The sequence below is a fragment of the Carcharodon carcharias genome, chromosome 13, assembly GCF_017639515.1.
Source record: "Carcharodon carcharias isolate sCarCar2 chromosome 13, sCarCar2.pri, whole genome shotgun sequence".
Taxonomy (NCBI): domain Eukaryota; kingdom Metazoa; phylum Chordata; class Chondrichthyes; order Lamniformes; family Lamnidae; genus Carcharodon; species Carcharodon carcharias.
Window position 1 is genome coordinate 91,098,921 of NC_054479.1, and position 27,655 is coordinate 91,126,575.

At 41.1% G+C, this 27,655-nt stretch overlaps 1 protein-coding gene across 2 annotated transcripts in view; it reads left to right on the top strand.

The window, feature by feature from the left end:
* The window catches only part of gys2 (glycogen synthase 2), a 59,128-nt gene that overhangs the window by 9,374 nt on the left and 22,099 nt on the right, over window positions 1-27,655 (top strand). For both annotated transcript variants that reach the window (XM_041202997.1, XM_041202998.1), the window contains 4 exons: window positions 12,453-12,597; window positions 14,366-14,483; window positions 15,506-15,626; window positions 24,594-24,700. In XM_041202997.1, coding sequence (XP_041058931.1) covers window positions 12,453-12,597; window positions 14,366-14,483; window positions 15,506-15,626; window positions 24,594-24,700 — 491 coding nt within the window. The remainder of the gene's footprint in view (window positions 1-12,452; window positions 12,598-14,365; window positions 14,484-15,505; window positions 15,627-24,593; window positions 24,701-27,655) is intronic.

Below are 27,655 nucleotides of genomic sequence, written 5' to 3' on the forward strand. Positions count from 1 at the left end.
AAGTAATTTGTTTTATTCAATGAAAGTTGTCCACCTGTTTTAATTCAGCCTATCAATAAGCAAGTAAATAGAAAAGACTAGAAAGGACAGGGCCAGCTATGTGCTGGCACTGTGGTATGTGGGACTTTGTGGACAGCAAGACTGTGTCCCAAATTCCCATATCTGTCAGAAACATCTCTGTTCTGGATTACTCTGGCTCAGAGTCATTGAGCTGGAGTGTGAGTTGAGACACTCTGAAATATAGGCCAGTGGAACATTTGGGCCATTTTATCCAGAATACAGTCACACCCAAGAAGAAAGCACCAGTTCAGGAACGGGAAGATGAAGTGTTTAAAGAGCTGAATAGCACGGAACAGGACCAGTCCTTGTACTTCTGAGGAGAGGTTTATAATGTACTTGCTACCTGTAAGGACAAGGAGAAAGATTGCAGGGAGAACAGCCACAATGCAGACCAAGGCAGTGAGGCGTGGGGTAGGTGTTGGAAAGCCAAATAGAAATATAATAATGACAGAGGATTCTATAATTAGGGAAGTAGATGGCATTCTCGGTAGGTATGAATAAGAAGGGTGTGTTGTCTACCAGTGCCAAGGTAAGGGTTATCTCTAGGCGGTAGAACAGGAATTAAGAAATGGAGGGGAGCGGGGAGGTAACTCTGGTTATATTGGTCCGTGTTAAAATAAATGACGGGGGTAGGAACAGGCAGGAAGCCCTGTTAAGGGAGCATCAAGTGTCAGGAGTTAAATTGAAAAGCAGGATGTCGAAGGTAATAATCTCTGGGTTATTGTCTGAGCCATGTGCAAGTTGGCATAGGGGCAGAGAGATCAGGAGAACCAAAGGGCTTGTGTGGGAAAGAGATTCCAGCAGTACTGGAACTGGAAGGAGCTGTACAGATGGGATGCATGTAACCTGAACCGGAATGAAATTAGAGACCTAGTGCAAAGGGTAAATAATGGCTGTGGCAAAGACTGTAAACTAGTAAGATTTGGGGGGAGTGGGGGTTGGACACAGTGTGGGACTGACAAGATCTCTAACAAGCATGAATATAAACTAAATAGGAAAGGAAGTTGTAGGGCAGAATGAACTAATGGAGGACGTAAATGGCCAGGGAACAAGTAGAGTAGTAGAATAGGAGTGTAAAAGGTTAGTTAAAAGTAAAGGGAGCGGAACTGCTATTAAAAATGAGCTAAATTGTCTGTACAGCAGTATGCGTTGGGATTACTGAGGCATGGCTGCAGAGAAATCAAAACTGGGAATTAAAATTTGCAAGGGTTATCGTATATTTAGAAATGGAGGGGAAAAAGGAGGTGGCGTAACTGTACTATTAGGGATGACGATGACTGTAGGAAAAAGTAACAGCTGTAATATGACAGAATCTATAAATTTTTATATTCATTCATGGGATATGGCTGTCACTGGCCAGGCCAGCATTTATTGCCCATCCCTAATTGCTCTTGAGAAGGTGATGATGAACTGCTTCTTGAACCTCAGCAGTTCATGTGGCATAGGTACATCCACAGTGGTGTCAGGGAAGGAGTCCAGGATTTTGACCCAGCGACAGTGAAGGAATGGCGATATATTTCCAAGTCAGGAAGTGAGTGGCCTGGAGGGGAACTTCCAGGTGGTGGTGTTCCCCATGTGTCTGCTGCCCTTGTCCTTCTAGATGGTAGTGGTCATGGGTTTGGAAGGTGCTGTCTAAGGAGCTTTAGTGAGTTATGTGGCTAAAGATAAAATATAATGCAGAAACAATAAAACTGATAGAAGTGGTGTTTAGACCACCTGATGGCTGGAGGAAATGTATTCAAACAAATTAAATAAATGGGTAACAAACATTGAAGAATAATCATAGGGGATTTCAACAAACTTGAAATAATTGGCCAGAGGATAAGGAAATGGAGTTCCTGCAATGTGTACAGGAGTCTTTTCTAACCTATTATGTGAAAAGCCCAACAAAGGAGGATTCCTTTGTCAACTCTTTTCTTCTCCGCCGATGCTGCCAGACCTGCTGAGTTTTTCCAGGTAATTCTGTTTTTGTTTTTGTTTTGGATTTCCAGCATCCGCAGTTTTTTTGTTTTTATCTCTGTGTTTAATTGACTGCCACTGCTCTTCAAGAAATGCCTACCTCCTTGAAGAAGTTCTGTTCCTCTCTGCGACAAGATTTCCGTATCTCTCTTTTGCCCTGCTCACCTTCCTTGCTTTCCATTTCCCTCCTGGTGTTTGACAAGGTGTTTACTAAAACCCGCTTTCACAGCCACATCTCCTTTCTCAGTGACTGTCTCCATCTCCGACTTACCCCACGTGGATTTCAACTGAAATTCCACCCCTCATGTTTCGAACCCACCCAGGATTACAGGTATCTCCGGGACATAAAACGTTTCTCGGACTGCTGTTCTCGTCACATTCTGAAATCCACACTCAGTGCCACGCGCTGCCATATGAACACACTCGACCTCTCCCTCCAGCAGCATCGCCGTACCCTTTTTCAAAGCTGCGCGTGCCCCCAGTTTCATTTTATCCTTCGGCTCATCCGACGCCTCAACAAGAAACTTTTTCTCTTTCTCTCAAGTGCTAAGGAACGCAAGCTCCAACAACTCATCGACACCAACACCCATCTAGGACCCTCCACCCCGGCCTGTCCCTCCATCCCCACCCCATCTTCCAATCCCAACCCCAGCCGTGTATTCACTATACCCCCTGACCTTCCCCTCTCCGATGCTGAACGTTCAGTGCTCAGCGAAGGACTTAGTTTCATACCCTTACGCCCTCACCTCAATGAATTTCGGGCTCGGCATGATGCTGAACTCTTCTTCCGCCGTCTTCGTCTCCGGGCTCACTTCTTTGGGCAGGAGTCCTCTCCCAGTTCAACGGATCCTTTTACCCATCTCCAATATTCTCCCTCCACCTGGACCCCTCCCTCTGGATTCTTACCTTCTCTTGATCTTTTCATTGAGAACTGTCGGCGCGACATTAGTCGTCTCAATTTCTCTGCTCCTCTCACCCATTCTAACCTGTTTCTCTCTGAACTTACTGCACTCCATTCTCTCAGGTCCAACCCTGACATTGTCATCAAACCCGCTGACAAGGGTGGTGCTGTTGTTGTCTGGCGCACTGACCTCTACCTCGCGGAGGCTGAGCGTCAACTCGCAGACACTTCCTCCTACCTCTCCCTGGACCATGACCCCACCACTGAACATCAAGCCATTGTTTCCAGGACTGTCACTGACCTCATCTCCATCTCCCTCCCACAGCTTCCAACCTGATAATCGCCCAACCTCGGATGGCCCGCTTCTATCTCCTACCCAAAATCCACAAACAGAACTGCCCCGGTAGACCGATTGTCTCAGCTTGCTCCTGCCCCACAGAACTCATTTCTCGTTATCTTGACTCCCTTCTCTCTCCCCTTGTCCAGTCCCTTCCCACCTACATTCGTGATTCCTCTGACACCTTACGTCACATCAATTTCCAGTTCCCTGGCCCCAACCGCTTCCTCTTCACCATGGACGTCCAATCCCTCTACACCTCCATCCCCCACCAGGATGGTCTGAGAGCCCTTAGCTTCTTCCTCGAACAGAGGCCTGAACAATCCCCATCCACCACTACTCTCCTCCGTCTGGCTAAACTTGTTCTCAAGCTGAACAATTTCTCCTTCAACTCCTCTCACTTCCTCCAAATAAAAAGTGTGGCTATGGGTACCCGCAGGGGCCCCAGCTATGCCTGTCTCTTTATGGGGTATGTGGAACATTCCTTGTTCCAGTCCTACACTGACCCCCTTCCACAACTCTTTCTCCGGTACATTGATGATTACTTCGGTGCCGCTTCATGCTCTCGTCGGGACTTGGAAAAATTTATTAATTTTGCTTCCAATCTCCACCCCTCCATCATTTTCACCTGGTCCATCTCTGACACTTCCCTTCCCTTCCTTGACCTGTCTGTCTCCATCTCTGATAGACTGTCCACCAATATCCATTACAAACCCACCGACTCCCACAGCTATCTCGACTACAGCTCCTCACACCCCGCTTCCTGTAAGGACTCCATCCCATTCTCTCAGTTCCTTCGCCTCCGTCGCATCTGTTCCGATGATGCTACCTTCAAAAACAGTTCCTCTGACATGTCCTCCTTCTTCTTTAACCGAGGTTTTCCACCCACGGTCGTTGACAGGGCCCTCAACCGTGTCCGGCCCATCTCCCGCGCATCCGCCCTCACGCCTTCTCCTCCCTCCCAGAAACATGATAGGGTCCCCCTTGTCCTCACTTATCACCCCACTAGCCTCCGCATTCAAAGGATCATCCTCCGCCATTTCCGCCAACTCCAGCATGATGCCACCACCAAACACATCTTCCCTTCGCCCCCACCCTATCGGCATTCCGTAGGGATCGCTCCCTCCGGGACACCCTGGTCCAGTCCTCCATCACCCCCTACTCCTCAACCCCCTCCTATGGCACCACCCCATGCCCACGCAAAAGATGCAACACCTGCCCCTTCACTTCCTCTCTCCTCACCGTCCAAGGACCCAAACACTCCTTTCAAGTGAAGCAGCATTTCACTTGCATTTCCCCCAACTTAGTCTACTGCATTCATTGCTCCCAATGTGGTCTCCTCTACATTGGAGAGACCAAACGTAAACTGGGCGACCGCTTTGCAGAACACCTGCGGTCTGTCCGCAAGAATGACCCAAACCTCCCTGTCGCTTGCCATTTTAACACTCCACCCTGCTCTCTTGCCCACATGTCTGTCCTTGGCTTGCTGCATTGTTCCAGTGAAGCCCAACGCAAACTGGAGGAACAACACCTCATCTTCCGACTAGGCACTTTACAGCCATCCGGACTGAATATTGAATTCAACAATTTTAGGTCATGAGCTCCCTCCCCCATCTCCACCCCCTTTCTGTTTCCCCCTTCCTTTTTTTTTTCCAATAAATTATATAGATTTTCCTTTTCCCACCTATTTCCATTATAAAAAGAGAAAAAGAAAAATTATTTATTTATTTATTTATTTAATTCTTTTTTACATCTTTTATGCTCTCCCCACCCCCACTAGAGCTATACCTTGAGTGCCCTACCATCCATTATTAATTGGCACATTCGTTTAGATAATATCACCAACTTTAACTTTAACACCTATGTGTTCTTTTGTATTATTGTTGTTGACATCTTTTGATGATCTGCTTCTATCACTGCTTGTTTGTCCCTACAACCACACCCCCACTCCACCTCTCTCTCTCTCTCTCTCTCTCTCCGCCCCCCCACACACACACCTTAAACCAGCTTATATTTCAACTCTTTCTTGGACTCGAACTCAAGTTCTGTCAAAGGGTCATGAGGACTCGAAACGTTAATTCTTTTCTTCTCCGCCGATGCTGCCAGACCTGAGTTTTTCCAGGTAATTCTGTTTTTGTTTTTGAAAGGAGGATTCACTACTGAATCTAGTAATGGAGAATAAACCAAAGCAGATAAGAGTGATAAAAGTAGGGGGAAATCTAGACAATAGTGACAATATTAAGAGCTATGCGTGACAGAAATCAGGGTAATCGATTGAAGAAAATTGAATTTTAAGAGCTTAGTAATAGAACTTGGGGGAAAATTAAAGTGGACAACGAAATTGGCAAACAATAGTGTAGAACAGCAATAGAAAATATTTAAAACAGGTTTCAGCGGAGCTCAGGAAAAAAATATTCTGCTGACAAATCAAGAACAAACTAAACGCTAATGGGTTGCTATGGATGAATAAAGACTTGAGGAAAAAAATTGAGAGTAGGTATAGGGGCATGGCACCAAGTACATGGACAGAGCCAAGTACATGGCAGAGCAAGATGAGGGAAAATATGAAGACACTAGGAGAGAAGTCAAAATTAAAAAGAAGGCAGCAAAAAGGGACAATGAAGTTGTTATTAGGGAGCAACTGGCACCTTTTTTAAAAAAAGTCCAATTCAACTTTCCAATGATAAAATCACAGGCAGCAATATCAAATAATTGTTTTGCTTCCGTATTTACCAGGACAAGGGATAAAGTGGACAAGTTGGAATATGAGATTGGAAATGACAACAGTGTTTAAAAATGGAGACATATTAAATAACTTGATTCTGGTTAGATTACATCCCCAGACTCAATCTAAGGAAGAGTTAGGAGAGAGACTATTACACGTTTTTAATCATTTGTTCAAACATGCAGTGTTGGAGGACTGAGGAATAGCTAACGTTATACTGATATTTAAAAAAGGGGATAGAATTTGTCCAGGGAACTATAGATCAGCCAACTTAATAAAATAGAATCATTACTAAAGGAGAAATGGGGAAAAAATCTAGAAGCCAAAAATGAATAGTCAACATAGATTTCAAAAGGGAAAATCTTGGTTGACCAACCTCATTGAATTCTTAGAGGTAACCATGGGAGTAGATAAGGATAATGTAGTAGATGTAATATATCTGGATATCCAAAAAGCCTTTGATAAGGTACTGCATAATAGTTTAAGGTTTGAGGTTAACATCTGAGATTAAGACAAGAGTCAAACAAGGTTGTTATCACCTTTTTTAAAAAATCTTCCTAGTACTGTCTGACTAGAGACAAGCTCCTTGCTGGAGTGCAGCTTATTTATCGAATGGGTGGCAAACTATTTAATCCCAGACAACTCCATTCAAAGCTAAGACCAGTCCTACCTCACTGCATTATCATCAACATATTGGAGCTCAATGACTAAGTGCTGTCAGAAACAAATCTCTAGAGAATTGTCAATGTATTTACTAAGGCATCCAAGAAGATGGGACTTGCACTCAACGTTCAGAAAACCAAAGTCCTCCATCAGCAAGCTCCAAATGCACACGGTCCAGCCCCATTGATCAGGATTCATGATGAGTACCTGGAAAATGTGGAATACGTTCAGCACCTTGTAAGTTATTTCTTGTGGAAGGTTGACGTTGTTAAAGAAATCCAGCATTACCTGAAATCTACTGGTGCAGCCTTTGGTCACCTGAGGAGCTGAGTATTTGAAGATCGTGGCAACAAAACTGAGACCAAGCTCATGATTTACCATGTGGTCGTGATCCCTTCCTTACTGTAGAGGAATGAAACCTGGACAATGTATAGGAGGCACCTCAAAGCTCTGGAGTCATGTCATATCAACGCTGCCTGCGGAAGATCTTACATATTAAGTGGGAGGACAGATGCACCAACATCAGTGCCATCTCACAAGCAGGCACCACAAGCATCAAGGTTATGATCATCCACCATCAGTTTTGTTGGGTTGGCTCTAATAGTCCAGATGTCAGATATCAGATACTAGACTCCTAAAGAAGGCCATCTTCTCCCAGCTCAGTCAGGGCAGAGGCATCAGAGGAGGACAGAAGAAGCACTTTGAGAATGTGCTGAAAGCCAATATGAAGAAATGCAATATTGACATCAGCTCCTGGGAGACCATCGCCTTGGTCCAAACCAGATGGCAGCAGAGTCTGTGGGAAGGATCCCAGCATTTTGAGACCCAACAACAATTCGAACAACGATGACAAGGAAAAGCGAGAGCAGCAAAAAGAGCATTCCATGACCTGAACTGACAATACACGACCAGACATCCCAAATGACAACACATGCCCTACGTGCCATAAAGTTTGCAGATCCTGGATCGGCCTCATCAGCTATCTTTGGACTCATGGAAGTCAAATCAAACTCACAAGCAAGGGATAGCCAATAATACATAATAGACTAATGAATAGGGTCAGAGCATGTGGAGTTGGGGGGGAAAAGTAGCAAAATGGATAGCTGGCTGGATGAAAGACCACGAGTAGGGATAAAGGACAAATATTCAGAGTGGCAGGAATTGGGGTCCCACAAGTGCCAATGCTAGGACAACTGTTGTTCACAATTTATATTAATGATTTAGACTTTGGAGTCAAAAGCACAATTTCTGAATTTGTGGCCAACATCAAATTGGGCGAGAAAATCGATTACTGAGGAGGACTGCAACAAATTACAAGATGACAAATGAATGGGCATATAATTAGCAAATGAATTTTGATGTAGTGTTATATGGCAAGTGATAATTGCTGGGCTGACCAAATCCTAAAGGAAAACTTGGCCAGGCTATCGCAACGATTTACAATTTTGTATTTTTATTATGAGAAGGTATGTGCACTGAAGTCAGAAGTTAAGATTCCATTACCACTTTTGGAGATTTAAATATTAAATTAAAACACTTATTAACCAAAAAAACCCTTAAGATTACAGTTACACAATTAAAGTTAGTCTTACAACATTTCTCAAGAGATTTCTACTTAGCTAGCCTCCAAAAATAAACACCCTTTTCAGGCAACAGTCCAAATAGATTCTTAATTTATAATACCTCCAGTAATATTCCCCAAGCACCCACTGTTGCTATAGGAGAGGTATTTCACAGCTTCTCTCTCCCTCACCCTCTATCGACAATGGAACTCCAAGGCTTTTAACAAAACCTTGCTTTCTGGCACAAACAAGCACTTCTTTGGGGTGGCTAGAGGCTGCTTCTCTCAAGTCTGTCTTCACACAGTCCGCCTTTTGAGATCTCACACAGCCACTCGTCTCATACAGCTTTCAATCTTTCCTTAAATATATTTTCTGCCCTTTGATCTTTAAATCCATTGTTTTAAACTTTCTTTGGAAGTTACTTTCCCAGAATATAAAAATCTTTTGTGTTGTCATTATGGGCAGCCCTTTTGGGGAAAAATAAACTTAATAACTTTGCCTTATTTATTTACTATTTTGCCAGTTGGAAAACTTTCTGTTATGCCTCTTGAAATTTAAACAGTTTACACTTTACCCCTCACTTATCTCCTAATGCAAATTCCATTCATACTGTATTTACTGGGATGTCATCTTAGCTCACCATCTCCATTTCAAAATGCCTGCTTTTATATCTAATCCGTCTGATGATTTAAACCTTGCAGTCTAGCTGTCTTCAGTTTAATTAAATCAGTCACACACCACACACACACAGCCCCCTGAGTAATATTAGGAAAAAATGAAGTTTTTTTAAAAATTCATTCATAGGATGTGGGCTTTGCTAGCTGGGCCAACCTTTATTGCCCATCCCTAGTTCCCCTTGAGAAGGTGGTGGTAAAGTACTATAAAGTCTCCTTTGCAATAGATAATTATGAAGTATTATATTTTGATTTAAAAAAAGATCATGTATGACTTTGAAAATAAGAATTTAATATGGTAAAGGTGCCAAAGATTCTGGGCGTCAGATACAGAGACCAATAAAAGTTGTGACGTGGATCCATAAAGCCATAACAAAATCAAAAATGTGCACTAGAGTTTATCTCTAGTGTGATAGAATTGAAAAAAATAGAGAAGTTATGCTAAACGTGTATTTGCCTAGTTCTGGTCACTATATTACAAAAAAAAGGATATAGAAGCACTGGAAGGGATGCATGAATAGTACTCTCAGATTATAACTATCAGGAAAGGATGAACAGACTGGGCCTCTTTTGTCTTGGAGAAGACTGCAGGGTAATCTAATGGCAGCTCTTAAAATTCAGAAAGGTTCTGATAAAGGGGACAGACTGTGGGAAGAGCAACAATAGAGTCCATCTATGTAAGATGATTACCAAGAAATCAAATAGAGAATTCCAAAGAACTTTTTTGCCCAGAGAATGGTGAGAATGTGGTGCTCATTACCATAGGGAATGATTAAATAGTCATGGAAGCTAGATAAATATATCAAGGATAAGGGAACAAAGATTTATGTTGACGTTTGGAAAAGGGAGGATGGGTAGAAACTTTAGGAGAGCATAGTAGATCAAGTAGAGGAGAAATTTCTTCACGCAGAGAGTAGTGAGCCTGTGGAATTCGCTACCACAGATAGTAGTTGAGGCCAAAACATTGCATGTTTTCAAGAAGGAATTAGATATAGCTGTTGGGGCAATGGGGGGAAAGCGGGAGCAGGCTATTGAATTGGATGATCAGCCATGATAATGAATGGGGGAGCAGGCTCAAAGAGCCAAATGGCCTGCTCCTCCTATTTTCTATGTTTCTATAAATGCCATATGGACTGGTTGGGCTGAATGACATTTTCTGCGTTGTACAGTCTATGTAGTTTGTCTTTTCTGAACTTCTGCTGTGACTGAGATGGTGATACTTAACACCTGAGATAATACTAGAAGCGATATGTGTGGTGGTGTGCACATGTGGGTGTTTTGTAGAAAATCAAGATCCAAGGCTAAAAAAGAGCCGTGAATTACCTTAAAGGTGGATTAGCAGTAACCTACTTTTCACCTGTAAGAATTCTGGGCAGATGAAATGGTGCTGCTGTTGAGGTGTGTAGGGCTATTGCAAAGCCAAGAAACTTTTCATTGACCTTGTGGTATTTTGGCAAATTGGGTGGGCAAACAGGTTAGCTCTGAGGTCATTCTGCTGACCCTGCATATTGATATGAGCCACTTTGCAAATTTAAAGAAAAAAATTGCTAGAACTCCATTCAGCCTAAGCTGACTTACCTTGCTACTACATATTATCCCCCCCATATGCAACACAATTGGCGGTTGACTAATTGTTTAAAATAGTACTGGCATTGTTTTAAAGCAAGTGATAAAATGAATATAACGGGTTTTAAATAAAGATGTGTCTTATTTGAAAGAAACACAACACTGCCAAAAATTTGTAAAATGTGCAACCTAATGGTTAAGTGTTTTTCCAAATCCAGAATTGAACTGTTTCCACAGTGCATGTGTTCAGTTGTGTCTGGTATTTGATCAGTGCCTTGAGTACAAAAGATTTGAGGGGTGATCTAATTGAGATGCTTAAAATATTAAAAGGATATGATAGGGTATTGTAGAAAAATTAATTTCCTTTGGTAGATGAATCAAGATAAAGTGGATGTTATCTTTAAAATTTAGAGTTAAGCTATTCAGGAGCAAAATCAGGAAATTTTTTTACAGAGAGGATATAGAAATGAGGGGGTGAGAGTGGTTCAACTGAAATTTATAGGACTGCAATCGAGCGATTTTTGTTGGGTAAGGGTATCAAAAGCAAATAAATGGAGTTGAGGTGCAAATCGGCCATGATTTAATTGAATGGTGGTAAAGGTCAAGAGGCTGAATGGCCCCTCCCATTCCTCTTGACATTCCCCAGAAAGTTGATGCATCCTGCACACATTGACAGAGTTATTTTTCCTTCTGCCTTCTTCCCATACCACCTATCCATCATTTCTTCCTCTTAACCTTTGCACTTTACTCTGTGGCAGAGAAAACAGGTTGGAGATCTTGTTAGTTAATTTTGCAATGTTGTGATTGGTCCTCTGAGTTCTCTTTTTGCCTGTCAGGAAAGTATCTTGGGGTCTCCTTGCAGACCAGTGCTAATTCACCACATGTTGGGTTTGGATGGGGAAGGCAGTAACATGCAATCTAATCAAGTCTTCTTTGGAAAGGGTATCCTTTTGCAATGTTTGTGGGTGGGCAAGAAATGGTGACATATGCAGAACCATATTTGGGTCTTCTGAAGGCCAGTTTTCTTGGAGTGAGGAAACAGTTTTGTTTGTTGATGTGAAGATCATTGATTTGTCACTCTACTGCATTATTGTTAGATTTGTTTGGTATATAGATGCAATGCTTGGGGTGGGGGAGGAATTTGCATAACATCCTGTTGCAGATCAGCAACATGTTAACATGGCCTCAAGTTGATCTGGACACATGTTTATTCAAGACTTTTGAAGCTCTAATGGATAATGAGCCTTTTTCTGTGTAGAGAGAGAGAGTACCAAGAACCAGTTAACAATGTGATTTTGTAACTTGGCCTTATCAAAAAGTTGTGTCAAAATGGCTTGAAGTTGCAACTGTTGAGGACCAATGTTGTCAAGAAGCTTGGTTTGGAATTTTTCCAATGGCAGAATTTGTTATTTAAAATATTGTTTTATAGGCATTCTGAATCTGCATGCTTCATTTGTCTTTATTGGGGGAAAAAAAACATTTTTAAAAGAAATTGAAGACATCTATATGTACAGGAATGTCTTTCTCCAAAAGTAGAATGCTCAGGTTACCATTGAGCCTTTTACTCTGTTTTAGAATGTGCTTTGCCCCTCAGCAGCTCTCACTGGAATGAAAGTCTTATTGCTTGATGCTTTGAACCTGACATTCATGAAGTTCTCCTGCCTTTAGGGATCTGCCTATCAATGTAGTTTAATGAGTAAACTGCAACTCACAACAAATGTGATTTGCTGCTGGCCTTTTGGGGCCCCGTTGACCTTTTTTTACAGTCAGAAAAGCCCTTGTTAGGACATATGATCTTCAAGTAAATGTTAGTTTGTCAAATCTCATTGTAATGCATAATGGCTACAGAATTGTAAATGCAGCTACCTAACAAGAATAGCTCTTTGGTCTTGTAGGTTATTTCATAATCATATCTCCTCGGTGGTTCAAAGATTTAAGTAATGACTTATTATTGAACTACAAAAGGAAAAATCATACTGTCTCTTTTTTTTCTCTTACTAATCAGTTCAATGTTGATAAGGAAGCGGGGGAAAGGCAGATTTACCACCGTTATTGCATGGAGCGAGCCAGTGCCCACTGTGCACATGTGTTTACGACTGTCTCTGCCATCACCGCTGTCGAAGCAGAGAACATTATAAAGAGAAAACCAGGTAAGGTTTACATTGGTCTAAGCAAGCTCCCCAACTTGCTCTGCAGCTCAGTAAACTGATCCTGTTTTGAAGATCGCTACTGTTCTTTCTGCCATTCTGAAATAAAAGTTTGGGTTTTTTTGGCCATCATTCACCAAACATAATCAGTTTAAAGTTAACAGTTTTGTGTCCCTATTGGTCCAATATTATTTTGCAGTTTGCTAATAGCAAAGTATGCTACTCTAGAAATTCCCAAAAAAAATTAAGAACCAACTAGTATACTTGAGTTGAGAAACAATCCTAACAAATCTTATTAAGTGGGGAGTTCCTTCTAGACTAGGAGAACCGACCCTTTCATGGGTATAAACATTAAGTATATTTTAAGTGTCATTAGAATATACCTAGTCTTTTAATGCCTTCAGTGGTTAAGTGTATATTTCATCATGCCATTCTATAATTAGAACTGAATTAATGTTTTTTTTAGCTCTTTCATACTCCTAAAGAAAAGTAACTAATGAATCAAATTGTTCATAGTACATGGGGATCAAATTTCATAATGCCATAGACTTTTCTGTGGAATCTGCATGCCTTTTATAATCTGTTATCCTGCTATGTGGTACACCTAGTTTTATAGGTTTTGTGTGATGGAAAACATTCTGTTCGTGGAGATTATTTGCTTTTCATTGCAGCATTCTCATTGTGAGTTTTCTGAGTCAAAGGTCCCTTAAGTTGCATGCTATTTATGCATGTAGCATTTGATTAATTCCTGTTTTGGAAGTACGTTAAAACTATTGCTGGAAGGCACTGTGTATTGTACTGTACAAATCACGTATTTCACCAGTTAACATAGGGGACTGTTGCTTAGAAATCTTATGACAATATTTTCCAGAGGATATATGTGTACCTTGCTAACTCCTATTTACGTCTGGCATTGCTGCAGTGATTGCAGACTGCTTAGACTCATGTCTGGGCCATCAGAGATTGGATAATCGCAGATGTCAAAGGCCATTCGTTCCATCTCCGGGTCATTCTAGATGGATGAACTAATGTCCCCCCATTACATCCAGCGTTCTTTAAATTATTTTGGAACTATTTGGCTCTACCATTATCTGGAAGCCTATTCCATGAATTGTATTGATGTGGATGACTTCCTGATACTTGTCCAAATAGGATTTCATTAGTCTGAATCTGTGCCCTCCTTGTTCTCCAGTCAGAATTAATTTAAAGTCGATTCTATGTTTCCCTTTTGCATACGGTTTACTATCTCTGGTGATCACCTCTGCTATTCAAGGCTAAGAAGTCCAAATCTCTCCTCCTAACATTGGGGATCATTCCAGAGGCTCCTCTTTGCACCACCTCCAATGATTGAATGACTCCCTTTTGTTTCTTGGTAGCCAGCCAACATACTCATCACATCACAGCTCTTGGGCCTGTGAGCATTGGAGGGCCATACCTGAGGCAACGATGTCGGTAGCAGGTTTGCTTCCAGATTCCCGAGTGCTTTCTGGCACCTTGACTCCCCATTGTAGAGGGAGCACCATTATTGATGGGAGAGTGGTCTACCTGATCCTTGATGACAACACAGGTATCCCTGCTGGAGGCCACTCCCTGCATCCCCTTCATCTCAGTTAGTTAAAAGGTTGACCCAGTACTACTTTGGGTAGATCCATAATGAAGTACAAAAATCTCATGTTTGTTTTTTTTTTAAATGTTTGCTTAAAAACTGAAACTTAAGAGATATCAGAGACATCCCTACAATACTTGATTTTCATTGTTCTTTTTGTTCTAGATGTAGTCACACCTAATGGCTTAAATATCAAGAAGTTCTCTGCCATGCATGAATTTCAGAATCTGCATGCCTTGTACAAGTCTCGGATCCAGGAATTTATTCGAGGCCATTTCTACGGGTATTGTCTGCTGCTTTTTCATCGTTCCCTCTTAATGCATCGTGCCGACATGCTAGGATTTTTATGTCCAGTAGAAGGTGCCTTTAGGTCACTATTCCATAGCAGGTTTCATCAACTTTGAAAGCTTCAGAGCCATTACGATGAGCTATGACCTGACCAGCCATAAACTTTCTCTCATCACACCAATGTACTCACTAATTCAACATTTCATGCACACACAACTGGAATCTAGCAAAATCATGCTTTGCTTCTGACTGCCTTCCTGACTTGGAACTATATCACTGTCCCTTCACTGTCACTGGGTGAAAATCCTGGAGCTCCCTTCATAACCTACACCACATGGACTGCAGCAGTTCAAGAAGGCAGCTCATCATCATCTTCTTGAGGGCAATTAGAGATGGGCAATAAATGCTGGCCTAGCCAGTGATGCCTACATCCCATGAATTTTTAAAAATGTTACCAATCTAATACTTTCTCTTTATTATTAACAGTGGCTTGATCCATAAGCCCTTTGTGGTTCCTTCCATTTTAAGTAACAATTTCTGCACAAATTTGTTCCTCTTAGTGACTGGGAGTGAGTTTTTTTTTTGCTTCAAAGATAGGATTGTCAATGTTTATAGTGTGTAATCAAATCTGAAAAGAAATAGGCTGTTCTGATGCAAAGATTTCCATTCGCTGCAAATTACTTTTAGTACTTGGTTAGACTTCCTGAAACACAGCATTCATTTATAGAATTTCTGTGTCCCAAAACAATCCAAATCCTTGTAAAAAGACATAAACATTGTGTGATGCAAAGATATGCAAAGCCAAAACTTAAAGCATAAATTCACTGTGACAATAGACCTCTTGTTATATCACCAATGTAGTCCACAAATGTGTCTGTGAACACTATTTTTTACAAAAGGAGTAATGGAGTTTATTTTAACATCATTGAAATGCATTTTGTAAAGAGGCAAATCATTAAAATACTTTTTTGTTAGAGCTAATTGAACCTTTTTTTTTTAAAATAAATCTGATTCTAGCCACCTGGATTTCAATTTGGAAAAGACTCTCTTCTTCTTCATCGCTGGCAGATACGAATTTACAAATAAAGGAGCTGACTTATTCATAGAAGCTTTGTCGAGGTTAAACTTCCTCCTCAGGGTAAGAATGCGAGAGTTTTGTAGAAGCCATAAAATTCCATCAGGTTTTTGTACTAGATCATAACTTGTTGCCAGATTAAATGTTTTCTCAAGTATCACTAATAATTGATGTAATTTGTATGAATGTCATGAATGAATTCTATTCTGTGCAAAGTTGATGGTTTCACCAGATGTTTGAGGCTGTCAGGAAAGGGGATTTAAGTATGTAAGTTTCATGTTGGGTGCTGTTGGTTAGATTATTGGCTCTCAATAGTTTGTGTTTTTATTGATTTTCATTACCTCTGCAGATTGATAGCATCCAATGCTGGCCAACAGATAGGATGTCACCATATCTGTGCTGCTTATTTTCAACTAGAGCTGTCCATTCCAATCCCTTGTTGTAGTCATAGAGGTCTACAGCACAGAAAAAGGCCCTTCGGCCATCGAGTCTGCGCCGGTCAAACAAGCACCTAACTATTCTAATCCCATTTTCCAGCACTAGGCCCATAGCCTTGTATGCCGTGGCATCGCAAGTGCACATCCAAATACTTCTGAAATGTTATGAGGGTTTCTGCCTCTACCGCCCTTTTCAGGCAGTGAGTTCCAGATTCCCACCACCCTCACATTCTCCCTCACATCCCCTCTAAACCTCCTACCCCTTACCTTAAATCTATGCTCCCTGGTTATTGATCCCTCCACCAAGAGGAAAAGTTCCTTCCTGTCTATTCTATCTATGCCCCTCCTAATTTTATACACCTCAATCTCCTCTGCTCCAGGGAAAATAACCCAAGTCTATCCAATCTCCTCATAACTAAAAATCTCTACTGCACTCTCTCTAGTGCAATCACATCTTTCCTATTATGCGGATTCCAGAGCTGCACGCGATACTCCGGCTGTGGCCTAACCAGCGCTTTATACAGTTCCAGAATAACCTCCCTGCTCTTATATGCTATGCCTCGGCTAATGAAGGCAAGTATCCCATATGCCTTCTTAACCACCTTATCAACCTGTCCTGCTACCTTAAGGAACCAGTAGACATGCACACCAAGGCCCCTCTGATCCTCAGTACTTCCCAGGGTCCTACCATTCATCGTTTATTCCCATGCCCTGTTTGTCCTGCCCAAGTGCATCACCTCACACTTATCCGGATTAAGTTCCATTTGCCACTGATCAGCCCACCTGACCAGCCTATATCTGCTTCCTGCCACTCAGCTAATTCTGGATCCAATTTGCCAAATTGCCTTGGGTCCCATGGGCTCTTACCTTCGTTATCAGTCTCCCATGTGGGACCTTATCAAAAGCCTTGCTGAAGTCCAAGTAGACTACATCAAATGCATTGCCCTCATCTACACACCTGGTCACCTCTCCAAAATATTCAGTCAAATTGGTCAGACATAATCAACCCTTAACAAAACCATGCTGACTGTCCTTAATTAATCCCTGCCTCTCCAAGTGTAGATTAATTCTGTCCCTCAGAATTGCTTCCAATAGTTTCCCCACCACTGAGATTAGACTGACTGGCCTATAGTTCCCTGGTTTATCCCTTTCTCCTTTCTTGAATAACAACACCACGTTGGCTGATCTCCAGTACTCTGGCACCTCTCCTGTGGCCAGAGAGGTATTGAAAATTATTGCCAGTGTCCTTGCTATTTCCTCCCTTACCTCACTCAACAGTCTGGGATACATTTCATCTGGCCCTGGCGTTTTATCTACTTTTAAGCCTGCCACACCACTTAGAACCTTCTCCCTTTCTGTGCTAATTTCTTTAATTATATCACACTCCTTCTGCCTGATTTCCATACCCATGTCGTCCCTCTCACTTGTGAACACTGACACAAAGTATTCATTTAGAACCTTACCTACATCTTCCAGCTCCACACACAAATTACCGCAATGGTCCTTAATGGGCCCTACTTTTTCCATAATTATCCTCTTACTCTTAATGTACTTGTAAAATAACTTTGAATTTTCCATTATTTTACCTGCCAACGTTTTATCATGCCTCCTTTTTACTCTCCTAGTTTCCTTTTTATGTTGCCCCCTACCTATTCTATACTCCTCTAGGGTTTCTGCTGTTTTGAGCCCTCAGTATCTACCATAAGCCTCCCTTTTTCTCTTTATCCAATCCTGTATATCCCTCGACATCCAGGGCTCCCTGGATTTGTTGGTCCCACCCTTTATCTTTACTGGAATATGTTGGCCTTGTACTCTCCCTATTTCCTTCTTGAATGGGTCTCACTGCTCTGATGCAGATTTACCTATAATTCACTGCTCCCAGTCAACTCTGGCCAAATCATATCTGATCTTATTAAAATCTGTCTTCCCCCAATTTAGAATTCTGATTTCTGGCCCATCCTTGTCCTTTTCCATATCAACCTTGGGCAGAATTTTGCCCTTGAGTGGGTGGGCCAATTAAGGCCTGCCCAACAGGAAGTGCTATGCACTTCCTATCTGGGGGTGGGGAGGGATTCCCCATCTGTCAAAGTGTGCTCTTTCATGCTCCAAGTGCTGTCTCAGGGAGATTACTGACAGGTAAAAAAACTCCAAAAATAGAAAAATATTAAAATTATTAACATGTCCCCCTCCTGTGACAATGTCACACAAGATGGGACATGTTAATAAGAAACACAAACTTTATGAAACTTTTTAAAAACAGACATGAAACCTCACCCCACCAGTGGATGAGGTTTCATATTTTTTCAGAAGCCCGCTGGGGTTCCTGGCCTGCCCGCCAGCCTTAAGGTTGGACAGGCAGGTCTTTAAAAATCTTAATTAGCCTGTCAATGGCCTTAATTGGCTGATTTTGCTGTCCGCCTGCCTTCCTGAAATTTTAAAGGGACCGGGCTCTTCTGGACATCATCCCGCGTCATTTTCCCATTGGCGAGTGGGCCCCGCCCCCAAATCGCCAACGGGAAAATCTTGGTCCTTGAATCTAATGAAGTTATGATCACTATCTGCAAAATGTTCCCGCACTGATACCTCTACCACTTGCCTGGCTTCATTCCCTAAAATTAAGTCCAGGACCGCGCCCCCCTTTTGTAAGGCCTTCTATGTACTGGCTTAAAATGCATCCAGGAGAGCTTCTTAAGAATTCCGCTCCCTCTAAACCTATCACACTATGACTAACCCTCAACCATGTCTCTGTGACAGCAATGACATCATACTTCCATGTGTTAATTTGTGCCCTCAACTCATCTCCCATATTCGTCAGACTCCTTGCATTAAAATAAATACCATCCAACCTTGCTAAACTCCCTTGTGCCTTAACTGGCCTATAATTTCTATGCCTTCCAGACTCACTTGCGCTCTTTTAATTTTGGCTGTGCATCTCCCCCTGCTGAACCTCCTCTCAGGATCCCATCCCCCTGCCAAGTTAGTTTAAACCTTCCCCAACAGCATTAGCAAACCTCCCCTCAAGGATATTGGTCCCATTCTGGTTCAAGTGCATCCCATCCGCCTTGCACAGGTCCCAACCTCCCCAGGAACAGTCCCAGTGTCCCAGAAATCTAAAGCCCTCCCTCCTGCACCATCTCTCCAGCCACACATTCATCTGGAATAACCTCCTATTTCAATACTCACTTGAGCGTGGCACCGGAAGTAATCCAGAGATTACTGCCTTTGAGGTCCTGCTTTTTAATCTGCTTCCTAGTTCCCTAAATTCTGCTTGCAGGATCTCATTCCTCTTTCTACCTATGTCATTGTCCTTTCCCTCTATCCTCTTAATTCCTAGTTTTTCAAGGACGTATCAAATTCATTTTTGAATTCTGCTAATCTATTCCTGAGAAACCATTTTATAGTAAAGCTTTCTAAATTCTAATAATCATCTTCTTGAAGCAAAAATCATCTTCATTCGCGTGCTTGACTGATTGGAAATAATGTTTGACTAATTTATTAGAGTTCTTCTGTGGAAGTAACAAGCAAAGTGGATAAAGAGGAACCTGTAGAGGTGATGTACTTGGATTTCCAGAAAGCATTTGACAAAATACTACATCAAAGGCTACTATACAGAGCTTCTGGTGTAGGGGTAACATATATTAGCATGGATAGAGGATTGGTTAGTTAACAGGAAACAGAATAGGGATAAATGTGTCATTTTCAGGTTGGCAAGATGTAATTAGTCAAGTGCCACTGGGATCAGTGCTGGGGCCTCAACGATTTACACTATATATCAATGACTTAGATGAAGGGACCAAGTTTGTGATTGCTCAATTTGTTGATGACACAAAGCTAGGTATGAGAGTAAGCTGTGAAGAGGACATGAGGAGTTTGCAAAGAAATATAGACAGGTTAAGTGAGTGGGCAAAAACGAGGCAGATAAAGCATAATGTGGAAAAATGTGACGTTGTCCACTTTGGCAGGAAGAATAGAAAAGCAGCATGTTATTTAAATGGAGAGCAATTACAGAACTCTTGAGGTACAGAGGGATCTAGGTGTCCTGGTAGATGAATCACAAAATAGTTAGTATGCAGGTACAGCAAAGGATTAGGAAGACAAATGGGATATTGTCGTTTATTGCAGGACGAATGGAACATAAAAGCAGAACAGCTGTACAGGGTGTTGCTGAGAACACATCTAGTGTACTGTGTTCAGTTTTGGTCTCCTTCCATAAGAAAGGATATAACTGCATTGGAAGCAGTTCAGAGAAGGTTTACTTGGCTGATTCTTGGGATGAGGCGGTTATCTTATGAAGAAAGGTTGGGCCTATATCCATTAGAGTTTAGAAGATGAGAGGTGATCTTATTGAAACATATAAGATCCTGAGGGGACTTGACAGAGTGGATACTGAAAAGATGTTTATCCTTGTGGGAGAGACTAGAACTAGGGAAACACAGTTCTAAAAAAAAAATAAGGGTTCTCCCATTTAAGACGGAGATGAGGAGAATTTTTTTCTCTGAGCTTCATTAGTCTGTGGAATTCTCCTCCCCAGAAAGCAGTGGTGGCAGGGTCATTGAATATTTTTAAGGCCGAGTTAGATTGAATCTCTTGTCAATCGAGAATCTAAGGGTATGGGGGTAGGCAAGAAAGTAGAGTTGAGGCCACAAGCAGACCAGCCATGATCTTGTCAAATCGTGGAGTAGGTTCGAGGAGCCAAATGGCCTACTCCTGCTCCTACTCCTCGTCATTCATATGTTTTTCTATTAGCAATGATGGTGGTCAGAAAATTTGCTTCCAGTGTCCTAATGTGTAGCCAACATTGCAAGATGCCCATAGAGACAAACTGACATTCAGTGCATCTCCAACTAGGAGCTTTATTGTACATGATCTAATTAGCTGTCTGCTTTAATGTACATACTTAACCCATTCCTCAGTGTCAGATTACAATGAGAGGTAATGTTCTGGCATTATATAAAATCCATTTTCAATTTGAACATCATTCAGGTTACCGTAAATCTCCAATGTGGTTTAGCCTCACTGTTTGTATGTTCTGTACATTTAATTTTTCACTTTTTAACAATGATAAACCTACTTTATAGAGTCTAAAAGTGAAAATATCTTTGAATTTATCATTGCTTTAAGTATATTATTGTCAATGAGGAGAGTTTAACAACACAATGTATTTAGTGTGCATTTTTTATGGATGGAAACTATTTGATGTAATTGAGCTAGAAGAAGTTAAATATAAACGTAACTGTTACAAATTTGATTCAATGTACATCAAACCTAGAGAAGCTATGCTGGCAGTCTGTTTCTCCTGTAGGTTGTTGGAGTATCTTCTGTGAGAGTGACTCGCACTGCCCCCTACATAATATGTGCAATAATATAACCTGGGACTGTAGCAACTGTACTAATTTATGGTCAGAACTACATCCTGATTCAAATCAATATTCACTGTGAAATAAATAGCAGTTTAAAAGGAACAGCAGTTAAGAATGGACTCATTTGTATCAAACCACACAGCCTCTTGTCATGTAAAGTACACAAAAAAGGATGTGCAGCATTGCTTAATATGATCTGGTCAAATCTGGATATAATAGCTCTGCTTAAACCTGTAGCCTTCAAAATTGTGTACAATTGGGTTCACCAGGACACTGGGGAGATCGTTGCTCTTCAAACAGTAACATGGGATGTTTTCATGGCCATTTGAGAATGCAACAGGGCCTCATATAATATCTCATCTGAAAGACAGCACCTCCAACAGTGCAGCACTCCCTCAGAACTGCACTGCAATGTCAGCCTAGATATTTGTGCTCAAGTCTTGAACCCACAATCTTCTGGTCCAGAGGCCAGGGTGATACCACTGGACCAAAGCTGGCATGTTGTAATGCCATCATATGGAGCCCATGCAATAACTCTTACCTCTGGCTCTAGAGAGAAGAAAAATGGTACAAAGAGGCTGCTGACTGATTTTTTTCCCACTCGGGTCCCTGATTTTTAGTGACTGAAAAACTAACATTTTCTGAGACGTATTATTTTAAACTGTTTTGTAACTCTCTCAAAAAAAAGAAGCAAAATCAGAGCAAATAAGTAACATTCTGTTGGTACAAAATTCCATGAATTTTATCAATGGTTTGGGGCTCAAATTTCACATTTGAATCTATTTTCTTTTCTGTGTGGAAGGCAACTTGTGTTTCATGTAGTAAAGCATCCCACGGTGTCTTACAGGTTTGATTGTCAGGTAAAATTATGTGCAAGCCACTGTCAGTCCCATCCCCATAAAAACCCCATCCAATTTCCTTTAGAAATCATTGATCCTTTTGGCTTTCTATACCCTCATAGGCAGGGAGTTCCAAGTCATTACCACTCACCCTGTTAAAAGTTCTTCCTCACATTCCCCGCTGTATCTCCTGCCCAAAACCTTAAATCCCTGCCCCCTAGTCCTTGTATCATCAGCTAATGGGAACAGCATTTCTTTGTCTACATTATCTAAATCTGTTACCATCTTGGACCCCTCTATCAAATCTCCCCTCAATCTCCTCTGGTCCAAGGAGAACAGCATCTGCAGCCTAACCTTGTAGCCAAATTTCCCCATCCTTGGAACCATTCTGGTAAATCTCCTCTGTACGCTCTCAGGGACGCTCACATCCTTCCTAAAGTGTGGTGACCAAAACTGGACAAAATACTCTAGTCGCCTGACAAGAGCTTTATGGAGATTCAGCATAACTTCCCTGCTTTTTATGCCTCTATTTATGAAGCACAGGATCCCATATGCTTTGTTACCTATTATATAATCAAATAAGTTATTTTGAAATATCTTCGCACATGATTCCCCATTCCCGCTGCTCCCAGTACCTTTCCCCTGAACATTCTTTAGAACAATGTCATTAAGTCTATATTGCATCTCCCTATCAGTTCTGCCAAAATGTATCACTTAAACATTTAGATGCACCTATCTGCTAGGTGTTAATTTTACTGAGCCTGTTTATAAAAAAAAAAATTAATAGCCCTCCTATCAATGTCCACCCAGGGCAACCAGGAGTTTTGACTAGTGACTCCTATTGGAGTTCAATATGCTTATCTTGAGTGATATCTTTAACATGTCAGTATTTAACCTCTGCCCATTTAAAAATTAGTACTGCAGTAGTAGCAAAAATACATGTATTTACCAATTTTATAAAGTTATGTGCAGTTTTGTGGAGGAAAGGGTAGTTTAACATTTAGATAAGTATCTGCCCTTTTTTTGTACCCTTTTTGACAGGGTTTGTGTGTGTTGCATATGTACATGCACACACATACATGAGTACACATTTACATGTGTACCCATACACTGCACAGATATACTCTTGCTAATGTGTCTCATTATTCGAACATTAAATTTCATTCATATCTTTCTCACCAAATCTGAAGTAAAACGTCATTGCTAAGTTCTTTACATTCATCCTATGTGCACTTTTTTTAAAAAAAAATTGAAAGAGTACATACCAATGTCAGCTTGACTCACTTGGTAACACTCTCTTGCCTTTTTGAGATGGAAGATTGTAGTTCAAATCCCTACTTCAGGACTTGAGTATCTAGAATCATTCTTCAGGATAATGCTGAGGGAGTGTTACATTATTGCCTTTCAGGTCAGATGTTAAACAGAGGCTCAGCCACCTATTTTATTTTTGACGAAGAGCAGGGAAGTTTTGATGAAGAACAGTGAGTTTGCCCAGAGTTCCAGTCAACATTCATCCAACACCAAAAAACTGACTGACTGACTTCATCAAATTGCTGTGTACAGATTGGTTGTCACACTTGCTTACAAAAACAGTGCTTCCAAAGTAACTCATTGGCTATAAAGAAAAAAATCACACTAATGTAAAATGCATCCCATTTCACTTTCCAGCCAACTAAACACTTTGGAAGTATGGTTAGTTTTATAATAAAGGAACTGCGGCAGTCAGCTTGCAAACAACAATGATATAATGAGCATACCTGCTTTATGATATTGCTTAAGTGATAAATATTGACCAGGGAACCAGTGAAAGCTCCCCTATTCTTCATCAAAATAGTGCCATGGGATCTTATGCGTTCATCTGAGAGGGCAGACGGGGCCTTGGTTTAATGTCTGCGTCCAAAAGGTGACATCTCACTCCATACTCAGACACACCAGCCTAGATTTTGTGCTCCAGTCTTTGCAGTGAGATTTGAACTCTTAACCTCCTTATTGTTGAGGAGAGACTGCTATGAAGCATTGTTAACACTTTTAAAATGCTTTTGTGCAATCCTCTTAATCCACTTTGTAAATGCAAGTTTGTTCTTTTCTAATGATTTTTTTAAAAAAAGATTGCCTTGGCCAGTGAAGGTTTTGTCAAGGTTATCTGTTTCCTCCAATATTATTGAGCCTCCCTATGCACAAGAGCATGTTTTAAAAATTTGTCATATTGTAATCTCTGTTCTTATTGAACTACATGGCAAATAATGGGTCGCTGAAACTACTAGACTATATCTGGTTTTAAATGAGCAGTCAGTGACTTAAATAGTGTGAATACCATGTTGTAGAAATGTTTTTTTGTGTGGGGAGCTCAAGAGTCAGTTCATTTAACGTACAATGTTTCTCTCTCTTTGTTAGGTTCACAAGAGTGATGTAACGGTTGTGGTGTTTTTCATAATGCCAGCAAAAACACACAACTTTAATGTTGAAACATTGAAGGGGCAGGCAGTCAGAAAACAGCTATGGTAAATCGATCTTTTCTGTATTATGTTTGAATTATCTGTTACATTTGAGAACTAGGCACACAAGTCTTTCAGCATGGTGTTCCCTGAGTGTTTTATAACTAGGAAGCTAGATCATTTTGTGTGCAACTCCATTTGATTATTAAGAGTTGTATATTGTGCCTCACTGATTCATGGCTCATCTTAACATCCTTAAACAAAACTGGAATGGTGCTGATTTTATATTAATCTCGTGTGAGGGTAAGAAAGTCGTGTACTAGGTTAGGTACTTGTTCACTGGTTCAAAAGCAGCCCAATTTATCATAATGAAAGTCTCCCCTGTCTATAAGGGTCCAAAGTAAAGTAAGCCTAGAGCAGTCTGAATCCTATTCTAGAGGTTATGGACCTACAACGCAAAACCATCCTGAACTTAGCAGTCACCCATAAGTGATTTTCAATTAGTGCCATGATAAAGGAAGGGCGAGGGGTGGGGTGGTGCAAGAAGCAAAGCAAATGTCACAATGATGCAGTTGGGAATGTTCTGAGGTTTAAATTTGATTGAGGTATCAAAATTATGAGGGGCCTGGGCAGAGTAGGTAGGGAGAAACCCTTCCCATTGGTGGGAGGATCGAGAACCAGAGGACATCAATTTAAGGCGATTGGCAAAAGAAGCAACAGTGACGTGAGGAATTTTTTTTTAAACACAGCAAGTGGTTAGGATTTGGATTGTGTTGCCTGAGAGTGTGCTGGAGCAGATTCAGTCGTGGCTTTCGAAAGATAATTGGAACATTTTTCTGAAAAGGAAAGATTTGCTGGGCTACAGGGAAAAGGAAGGGGCTGGTACTACATGAGTTGCTCTTGCAGAGAGGCAGCACAGACACAAAGGCCTGAATTGGCTCCTGCTATGATGCTTTGCTGAGGCTGCTTCTGGGTCATGCTGCATGTGCCTGTCTTGAATGTTCAATGCAGATACTTGGTATTAAAATGGGAAGAGTTTGATTTTGCAGCAATAACACGCCTGAACTCATGCACAAATAAATGTTGTGGGGTTTGCAACACAACTGCTTCTGTTCTCCTACAAGTCACTGACAGCTGATGAAAATAATTCCAACACTTGGGCGCTTACTGCCCATCAGCATCCTGAGACGTAACCATAGCAACTCTCTGCCATAAACTCGTGGATGGGTTTTTTATACGCCATTTGTATCACAAATGAAACCTGCCTGTGTCACATAGTTGATGCAAAATAATTACCACATAATTTATATAAGTTGCCAAAATATATCCACAATTAATGACCTACTGTATTTTCAAATAAAACAAAATGATTTAAGACTCCATCATGATTGAAGAATCATCTTGCACCACTCTGTGGCTGCCATTACAAATTTGCATTGACCAAGGTGCACCTCGTGTCCCTCACACTTAACAGCTGTTCCAGACAGCATACCATAATCCTCCATGCATGACCTTGTGACCAGGCAGTGTTAATGAACACTCCAGTAATAGGAAGTTGATGTAAAATTGAGAAGCTGCTATAGTTTGCAGAAACCACGTGTTTGAATGAAATAGCAATTCCATATTGCGTACAAAACATTTAAAAAAAAACATGCCCCACTCTCTCTCTCTCTCTCTCTCTTAGTGGGCTAAATGCACTTTCTTTTACTGCTCACCTCTACTGAAATCTGGCCGGCTCTATCTTAACTTTCCCAACCGGCCTCTGAAGTGTTTTCTTTAACTTGTCTCTATGTTGGAAGTTTGGCAATTTGATGCCTAGCTTTTTCCCTGTTGAGAGCTTGGTCAATAGATTCCTATTATTCCCTGAATGTGCGCTCCTCCTGCTTGAAGAATGAGTGAGTAGTGTTATTAACCACAATAAGCTAGGATGGTTCACAGAAAAAACACTTATCAAACCTGACCCCTCTCCCCAGTTGTTTGATCAGAAGTCAAAGGTGGTCCAGTTAGCTTGACACCTCATCCCTCCTCTCTCACCCTGGCTATACGCTGGATTTTAAACTACCCAGGCTTTGTTTTAACTTGTATGATTTTTTTGTTGAACATTTATGAATTCTTCCATTGAAAATTTGGTCAAAACTCCTGAAAAGCATCAGCTTCCCAATGACTACTGACGTCCTGTTCAGCTACTCTATCTGGATATTACTTTGTATAGCTTTTGTTTCACACAACAGCAACTTATATTTATATAGCACCTTTAACATAACAATACGTCCCAAGGTGCTTCACAGGTATATTATAAAGCAAGATGAGACACCAAGCCACATAAGGAGATATTAGGGCAGGTGGCCAAAGGTTTGGACTAACAGGTAGGTTTTTAAGGAGCATCTTTAAGGAAGAAAGAGAAGTGGCAATATTTGGGAGAGGAATTCGGAGCTTTGGTAGTGGAAGGCATGGCCGCACAGGAACCAAACTTAAAATATGAACTTCAAGGTAGTAAAGTGGATGTGTATTGATTAGATACCAAATAACCAAAGAAGTTTGAATAGAATGTTACAGTTCGGACTTTTCCTGGAATTTTGTCTTTGTCACATGTTCACAGAATGAGAAGGCAGTTCCCACAAGCAGACTGAATCTCCTATGAACTGAAACCTTCAATGGATCTCATGTCCAAATTTGGTAATTAACTCCCAGTTAAAATGTATAGTTCATTGTGACCACATAGTGTATCTTGCTTTCCTGTAGAAATACTGCACGGAAACCAATCATAAAACCATTTGGTCTAATCTATTTGCACAGCAAGGCACTTAATCAGCAAATACTTTAAAATCCAATTGAAATCAGTCAAGAAGCAGTTTAGAACTATTTAGAGCTCATTTTCATTTAAACAAGTCTGTATCTTGACCTTCTAGTTGTGCTTGGATAATGCAAGCTTAGGCTCGTCCAATAGATTTGTAATTCCTGTCAGATTTTTGGAACAATTCCTGGGATTTGTACAAGTCAAAGCTGTCAGTCATCTGTGAA